The following is a 9,821-nucleotide window of genomic DNA, read 5'->3' as shown; positions in this document are numbered from 1 at the left end:
CTTGGAAAACATGTTAAGTTATATTACAAAATCATATAAAACTATTAACCGAGCATTTATATATAGAAATTATATCATTGACTTTGTATTTAATATAGTGATTTCATTGTATATCTACTCCTAAGTTAGTGGAATAGTTTGTTAGGATTGATACATTTTCCTTGTTTGTAATCGCATGTAATCGTGTATATATACCAAAGGTATATCGATGAATGAGAGCAACAGATTATATTCTTTCATGGTATTAGTATTGGTGCCGATCTTCTTCTCCACTTATCTCTAATCCCCTTCTCACCTTCATCAATCTTCTTCTCAAAACACTTGAACAATGTCAAACAACAATCAAATTTACCCAGCCACCACCATAAGCAATATCCGAAACTTTATTCCTATCGTCTTAGAGATGGAAAATGGGTTGTACGAATCTTGGGCAGAACTATTCAAGATTCATTGTCGAGCTTTCTCTGTCATTAACCACATCATACCCGAAACTAATGCTTCCTCTATCTCATCTTCTACATCCAATGCTACAACCTCAATCACACCACCGAATCCTGATCTATGGGATCGACTTGACGCTATTGTACTACAATGGATATATGGAACTATATCTAAAAATCTGCTACGCACGGTCATGAAAACAAACTCAATAGCCCAACAAGCTTGGGATCGATTGAAGGATCTGTTTCACGACAATCGCAACTCCCGCCACGTATACCTGTTACACAAATTCAACAACACACATCTTGATGATTTCTCCAATGTTTCTGACTACTGTCAAGAACTTTAAGTTCTCGCTGATCAATTGTCCAACGTCGGACCGGCAATCGAAGAAGACCATCTGGTGTTACAAATGGTCACGGGATTAAATGATGCTTACGAATCGGTTACCGCTCAAATCACTCACATGGACAAGCTTCCCAGTTTTTATGTTGCTCGATCCAAACTAACCCTTGAAGAAAGCCGAAAAGCAAAGCAAGCATCTTCTAATTCGGCCGCTGCAGGTACCGCTCTTCTTTCAACCACGACTTCCTCCAACCCTAAAACATCTACTTCGCCTGTTCCAGTCAACTCCGGACGAGGATCCGGTCAATATCAGCGAAGTCGATCTAATAATCGTGGGGGTTATCGTGGCAGAGGTAATAACTATCGAGGCAGGGGTCGATCGTCTACTGGTAAAACATTTCCCAACACTGTACCCTATAATTCTAATTGGCAGCAACAGGGTTGGCAACAATAACTCAATTGTGGATCGTGGGTCTGGCAGCAAAATTGGGCTCCCGCCCCTTGCCCCTATCCAACAACTCAGTGACCAAGACCACCTAATGGACAAGCTGGCCTATTGGGCCCAAGGCCCAATCACTCATCCTATGCACCATCAGTCTCTTCCAACGTACCCACGAACATTAAGTCGGCTATGTACACAATGAGCTTAAATCCGCCTGAAGATAATAATTGGTATATGGATACGGGCGCCTCATCACACATGACCGGGTCATAAGGTAAATGATAATGCTAAAAATGAACATATATTTCATAGCATTATCCCTCAAGAAAGACAAGCTTTTAGTTGCAATTGTTCTATTTACAAGTGATATTCGTTTAAATAATAAAAGGTGAAGACAAAAGACAGATTCGACGAATTGAAGACGCAAACGACCAAAAAGCTCAAAAGTACAAAGTACAATCAAAGTGGTTCAAATTATTGATGAGAAATGTCTCAAAATTACAAGAGTACAAGACACGAAACACAAAATACAAGATATTAAATTGTACAAAAGGACGTTCTAAAATCCGGAACCGGGACCAAAGTCAACTCTCAACGCGCGACATAACGGAGCAAAAATTACAAGTCAACTATGTACATAAATATAATATAATATATAAATAATTCTTAAAATTATTTATATATTATATTTATTTATTAAACCGTCGGCAAAGAAGCAAACAAAGTCATGTGACCTGGAAAAGTAGGCCATGCGATCGCATGGCCTGGCAGTTATAAAACCATGCGATCGCATGGTGAACAGAATCAGGCCACATTCCTATAAAAGGCGCAGTTTTGAGCGAATGAAAACACATCTTTTTCTTTCCTCTCTTACTCTCAACGTATATATATATATATATATATATATATATATATATATATATATATATATATATATATATATATATATATATATATATATATATATATATATATATATATATATATATATATATATATATATATATATATATATATATATATATATATCAATTTTAATTTTAATTTTAATTTTAATTTTAAATTCTAATAATAAGGGTATGTTAGCGAATGTTGTAAGGGTGTAAGTCAAAATTCTGTCCGTGTAACGCTACGCTATTTTTAATCATTGTAAGTTATGTTCAACCTTTTTGAATTAATGTCTCGTAGCTAAGTTATTATTATGTTTATTTAAGCCGAAGTAATCGTGATGTTGGGCTAAATATTAAAATTGGGTAATTGGGCTTTGTACCATAATTGGGGTTTGGACAAAAGAACGACACTTGTGGAAATTAGACTATGGGCTATTAATGGGCTTTATATTTGTTTAATTAAATGATAGTTTGTTAATTTAATATAAAGATTTACAATTGGACATACCTATAAATAACCACATACACTCGATCGGACACGATGGGCGGGATATTTATAAGTACTAATAATCGTTCATTTAATCGGACACGGGAATGGATTAATAGTTAATGGACTTATTAAAACAGGGGTGAATTATGTACAAGGACACTTGGCGTAATTGTTAACAAAGTATTAAAACCTTGTTACAGTTTAAGTCCCCAATTAGTTGGAATATTTGACTTCGGATATAAGGATAATTTGACGAGGACACTCGCACTTTATATTTATGACTGATGGACTGTTATGGACAAAAACCAGACGAATATATTGAATAATCCAGGACAAAGGACAATTAACCCATGGTAATAAAACTAAAATCAACACGTCAAACATCATGATTACGGAAGTTTAAATAAGCATAATTCCTTTATTTCATATTTAATTGCACTTTTAATTATCGTACTTTAATTTATTGTCATTTTATTTATCGTACTTTTTAATTATCGCAATTTTATTTATCGTCATTTTATTTATCGCACTTTTATTATCGTTATTTACTTTACGCTTTAATTTAAGATATATTTATTTTTAATACTTTACATTAGGTTTTAACTGCGACTTAAGTTTTAAAATCGACAAACCGGTCATTAAACGGTAAAAACTCCCTTTTTATAATAATAATACTACTTATATATATATATATATATATATATATATATATATATATATATATATATATATATATATATATATATATATATATATATATATATATATATATATATATTTTTACAAATATAGTTTTTTTTTAAAATATAGCGTTAAACTTGGTCAAGATCCCTGTGGAACGAACTGGACTTACTAAAAACTACACTACTGTACGATTAGGTACACTGCCTATAAGTGTTGTAGCAAGGTTTAGTTATATCCACTCTATAAATAAATAAATAACTTGTGTAAAATTGTATCGTATTTAATAGTATTTCCTAGCAAAAATATAACTATTTCATATACACCTCGCATAACATCAAGTATTTTTGGCGCCGCTGCCGGGGAAACTACAACGCCGAAAGCGCAACGCTATAAAAAAACAAAATCTATATATTTGTTTTTAAGAGTTGTTAAATATATATAAAATTAAAAAGTATTTTTATTTTAGTTTTTAAAATTAAATTTTTATTTAAGTTATATATATATATTTTATATAATCTAAAAACAGAAAAAATAAATAAAAAAAAGTAAAAACATTCGGGCCAGGTACTGTAGCAGCCCAATATCTGAGCTGAATCCGAGGCTCTTGCGATCGCATGATATTTTAACCTACACTCCATGCAATCGCATAGAGTGATTTGACAGGCCTGGTACATCAGTTCCATCGAATTAGGGTTTAAAATTAATAATAATTATTAATATTAACCTAATTAGGGTTTAATTAATTAATAGTTTATTTTAGTTTTAGTATTTAATTTGTTTTATTTAGTTTAAATTAGTTTTATTAGATTATAAACCTAATACTTTTATAAAATATATAATATAAAATTAATATTTTTATAAAAATTAGTAATTTTATCAATTTTTGTCTCTTTTTATAAATTGTATATTTTTATTATTTAGTACGTAATTTGTATTTTTATCGCTCGTAACTAGTTTTAACATAGTTTTTACCATAGTTATTTTTATTTCTAGATTTTTAGGCTTTGCCGTAAAATCCCTTAAGTGCTTTTTCTTTAGACTAAGATTTAGGGTGCTTTAGAATTTTGCGACGCCATTTTAAGATTTTAGTACTTTTTAAGTTATTACCGCTTTGTATATAGTTTTCCTTTTAAGCTTTAATACTTTTAGACGCAACTTTTAATTCCTAGTTTTTAGACTTTTAAGTTTCGATGCGCTACGTTCTTTTTATTATTTTTCGACCATTTATTTTTCGACGTTTTCTGACGCACTCTTTTTCTTTCTTATTTCTCGACGCTCTAGTTTTTAGGACATAGAATTTTCTATTTCTTCTCTAAAATTTCTTTAAACTTCGACGAAAAATTATTTTAAGTGGTTAAATTGATAGACATCCTAAATTTTCTGGTTTGTAGTAATAGTTGGATTTGTTAGTGGCAAGTTGTGGGCTTCCGATTTAAAGGGTCCTGGCTACCTGCTGCATCTATTGGCTATTCGAAACGTGGGCAAAATCAGAAAAGTCTATTAATTTGATAACTTATATAATTTTTATTTTTATAACTAATAGGATATTCAGTGAACGCACCGAGCAAAACGTTCACCACCTTTCATACGTTCACCACCTGTAACTCGATCAAGAAATCTAGCCAATATTGTCGCCGTTGATTTTTCTTTAGAATCGTCATATGGTCGACCAAGTACTCCAACTCAAATTTTCGATAATCCATTTTTCGAAACCGACCTCACAATTGAGAATTCGGAGGATATTCAGGGACAATTCAAAGATCCTGAACCATTAATCTTTCCTCCGGAACCACCAATCATTCAAACAGAGATTGTCGAGGAACAACCCATTAAATCAGAATCCTCTAGTGATTCAGATTCAACAAATTCAATCATGGAAAATCTGGAACCTCTAAGTATGGAAGACCGAATGAGACCTAACGCACTGGCCAAGGTCACGCAATTACTCAACCAGACATTAATGCGCCAGATTATGAAATCAAAGGACAAATCCTACACATGGTAACTAATCAATGCCAATTTAGTGGTGCGCCGAAGGAAGATCCAAACGAACATCTTCGAACCTTTAATAGGATCTGTACTTTATTTAAAATAAGAGAAGTGGAGGATGAACAAATATATCTCATGTTATTTCCCTAGACTTTAAAGGTAGAAGCCAAAGATTGGTTAGAATCGTTACCTGAAGGGGCGATTGATACATGGGATGTCTTAGTTGAAAATTTTCTTAAACAATTCTTTCCGGCATCTAAAGCCGTAAGACTTCAAGGAGAAATTGTTACGTTCACGAAAAAGCCAAATAAAACTCTATATGAAGCGTGGACAAGATTTGGAAAGTTATTGAGAGGATGTCCGCAACATGGTTTAGACACTTGTCAAATAGTACAAATATTCTACTAAGGATGCGACATCACTACAAGAAAAGATATCGATATAGCAGCTGGTGGTTCCATTATGAAGAAAACCGCAACTGACGCTTACAAAATTATTGATAACACTGCTTCCCACTCACATGAGTGGCACCAAGAAAAAGATATCGTTAGATCATCTAAAGCAGCTAGAGCCGATTCTAGCCATGAATTAGATTCCATTTCCGCAAAGATAGATGCTGTTGAAAGACGAATAGAAAAGATGACTAAAGATATTCACTCAATACGAATTAGTTGTGAGAAGTGTGGAGGACCACATTTGACAAAAGATTCTCTCAGTATTGAACAAACAATGGAACAAAGAGAGAATGTTTCATATAAAAACCAAAGGCCTGGAAATAATTATCAGAATAATTATCAACCGCCAAGACCAATCTACAATCAAAATCAGAACTATAACCGAAATGTTCCATACAACAACCAACAAGGTCCTAGCAATCAACAAGTATCTAATAATACTTACAATCAATAAAAACCTATTTTTCAAAATAAACCACCACAAACCGATGATAAAAAGCCAAATTTAGAAGACATGATGTCAAAGTTAGTTGAATCTCAAACGCAGTTTTTCACATCTCAGAAACAAACGAATGAACAAAATGCTCAAGCATTTAGAAATCAACAAGCTTCTATTCAAAATTTGAAACAAGAAGTAAGTAACCTAGCAAGGTTGATAGGTGAAAGAAAATCGGGAAGTCTACCTAGCGATACAAATGCTAACCCCCGAAATGAAACAGCTAAAGCCATTACCACGAGAAGTGGTATTACACTTAAACCACCTGAAATGCCTTTAATTTCTGATGACTATATTCATACTCCACAAGAACCACAACCTAATCAAGAAAAGGAAACAGAACCGGTAGTTGAAAAGGTTAATGAAGATAACACAGTTAAGGCTAAACCTTATGTTAAACCATACCAACCACCACTTCCTTACCCGAGTAAAATGAGAAAAAAGAGACTTGAAGCCGAGCAATCCAAATTCTTGGATATGTTTAAACAAATAAATGTAAATCTTCCTTTCATTGATGTAATTTCAGTAATGCCAAGATATGCTAAATTCTTGAAAGATCTAATTACAAATAGAAAGAAAATGGAAGAACTCTCGGCTGTTACTATGAATGCTAATTGTTCTGCAGTACTGTTGAATAAGATACCAGAAAAACTATCAGATCCAGGAAGTTTCACAATTCCATGTTTTCTGGGTAGTCTTAGTTCAATAGAAGCATTGGCAGACTTAGGTGCTAGTATAAATTTAATGCCGTATTCACTATATGCTAAACTAGATCTTGGAGAATTGAAACCAACACGAATAAGTATACAACTAGCCTATCAATCAGTAAAATATCCTAGAGGGATAATGGAAAACATGCTAGTTAAAGTTGGTACTTTAGTATTTCCAGTAGATTTTGTTATTCTGGACATGGAAGAAGATTCTCGAGTTCCTCTCATATTTGGAAGACCATTCTTAAACACGGCTAAAGCAATAATAGACGTGTTCGGTAAGAAGCTGACCCTAAGTATAGAGGACGAGAGTGTTACCTTTTCAGTTGATAGAGCCATGCAAAAATCGCAATCTGCAGATGATACATGTTATTATATTCAAACCATAGATTCACATGCAGAATTGTTAGAAGAATTTCCATAATTACAAGGAACAGGAGAATGTTCTTTAGGAGAAGGAACTGAACCAATTGATGAAGCTGAAATGTTAGCTACACTTATGGCTAATGGATATGAACCAACAACAGAAGAAATTCAAATGTTAAAAGAAGAAGACAGATATCGATATAAATCATCGATAGAAGAACCACCGAAATTAGAGTTAAAGCCACTTCCAAACCATTTGGAATACGCTTATTTACATAGTGAAACTGAATTACCTGTAATAATATCGTCTTCTCTTACTGAAAATGAAAACTCTCAACTCATTTCTGTGCTAAAAGCTCATAAACCAGCTATTGCATGGAAGATTCATGACATTAAAGGCATAAGTCATTCGTATTGCACACATAAAATCCTTATGGAAGAAGGTAATAAAACGTATGTGCAACGCCAACGAAGACTAAATCCTAATATGCAAGATGTTGTTAAGAAAGAAATTTTTAAACTGCTAGATGCAGGTTTAATTTATCCAATCTCTGAATGTCCATGGGTAAGCCCAGTTCAATGTGTACCTAAGAAGGGTGGCATGACTGTCATCACAAATGAGAAAAATGAGCTTATTCCTACTAGGACTGTAACAGGATGGCGTGTTTGTATTGATTATAGAAAATTAAATGACGCCACCAGAAAAGATCACTTTCCCTTACCTTTCATTGATCAAATGTTGGAAAGATTAGCCGAAAATAGTTACTATTTTTTTCTTGATGGTTTTTCCGGATATTTTCAAATTCCAATAGCACCCGAGGACCAAGAGAAAACCACGTTCACGTGCCCTTATGGTACTTTTGCTTACAAACGCATGCCATTTGGACTTTGCAACGCCCCTGCAACTTTTCAAAGGTGCATGATGGCAATTTTTCACGACATGATAGAAGAATGCATGAAAGTTTTCATGGATGACTTTTCAGTCTTCGGTGATACATTTGAATCATGTCTAGTCAATCTTGAACGAATGCTTATTAGATGCGAACAATCAAATCTAGTTCTTAATTGGGAGAAATGCCATTTTATGGTTAAAGAAGGCATCGTTCTTGGTCATAAAATTTCAAAGGAAGGAATTGAAGTGGATAGAGCTAAAGTAGATGTAATTACTAAACTTCCACATCCCACCAATGTTAGAGGAGTTAGGAGTTTTCTAGGGCATGCCGATTTTTACCGACGTTTCATAAAAGATTTTTCTAAAATTGCCACTCCTATGAATAAACTCCTAGAAAAGGATGCTCCATTCATCTTTTCGGATGAATGCATCAAATCTTTTAATATTCTTAAAGAAAAACTCACTAATGCGCCGATTATGATAACTCCAAATTGGAATCTACCGTTTGAACTCATGTGCGATGCAAGTGATTTTGCAATGGGAGCCGTTTTAGGACAAAGGATTGAAAAACGATTTCAACCTATTTATTACGCTAGTAAGATGTTACAAGGAGCACAAATGAACTACATAACTACTGAAAAAGTACTCCTTGCCATTGTCTTTGCTTTTGACAAATTTCGTTCATATCTCGTTCTAGCTAAAACGGTGGTATATACAGACCATTCTGCTCTAAGATACCTATTTTTGAAACAAGATGTCAAACCAAGATTAATCAGTTGGATCTAACTCTTACAAGAGTTCGATATTGAAATTCGAGATAAAAAGGGAGCAGAAAATCTCGCAGCTGATCATCTTTCTCGTCTTGAAAATCCTGAATTAGAAGTTCTAAATGAATCAGCCATACAAGATAACTTCCCTGATGAATATCTATTGAAGATAGATTATAGTGAAATTCCATGGTTTGCAGACTATGCAAACTACTTAGTATGTGGATTCCTTGAAAAAGGGTTGTCGTACCAAAAAAGAAAGAAATTCTTTAGTGATATAAAACACTATTCTGGGAAGATCCACATTTGTTTAAAAGTTGTCCCGATGGAATAATACGCCGATGTGTATTCAGAGATGAAGCTAGTCAAATCTTAAACCATTGTCACACAGGACCAACAGGAGGGCATTATGGGCCTCAACTCACAGCAAGAAAAGTTTACGATGCTGGATTCTATTGGCCTACAATTTTCAAAGATGCACACCTTCTTTGCAAATCCTGTGATGCTTGTCAAAGGGCCGTAAAAATAAGTCAACGTGATGAAATGCCACAAAATGTCATTCAAGTATGTGAAGTATTTGACATTTGGGGTATTGACTTTATGGGTCCATTTCCAAAATCTCATAATAATCTCTACATTCTCGTTGCCATTGATTATGTATCTAAATGGGCGGAAGCACAAGCTCTCTCGACTAACGATGCACGAGTTGTAGTCAACTTCTTAAAACGTCTTTTTGCTAGGTTTGGAATACCGAAAGCTTTAATAAGTGATCGGGGTACTCATTTTTGTAATCACCAACTTGAGAAAGTTCTCAAAAGATATGGAGTAACTCATAAGATCTCAACCGCTTATCA

At 33.8% G+C, this 9,821-nt stretch overlaps 1 protein-coding gene across 1 annotated transcript; it reads left to right on the top strand.

Annotated features, from left to right (window-relative positions):
• The first annotated feature begins 328 nt into the window (after positions 1-328).
• Positions 329-790, top strand: LOC139860384 (uncharacterized). The gene has a single exon (XM_071849146.1). The coding sequence runs from the start codon at positions 329-331 to the stop codon at positions 788-790; it is 462 nt and encodes a 153-aa protein (XP_071705247.1).
• Positions 791-9,821: the final 9,031 nt, after the last annotated feature.

The sequence above is a fragment of the Rutidosis leptorrhynchoides genome, chromosome 7, assembly GCF_046630445.1.
Source record: "Rutidosis leptorrhynchoides isolate AG116_Rl617_1_P2 chromosome 7, CSIRO_AGI_Rlap_v1, whole genome shotgun sequence".
In the NCBI taxonomy this organism is placed as follows: domain Eukaryota; kingdom Viridiplantae; phylum Streptophyta; class Magnoliopsida; order Asterales; family Asteraceae; genus Rutidosis; species Rutidosis leptorrhynchoides.
Note: the sequence above shows the minus strand (reverse complement) of the source record. Positions and strands in the feature narration are given on the sequence as shown.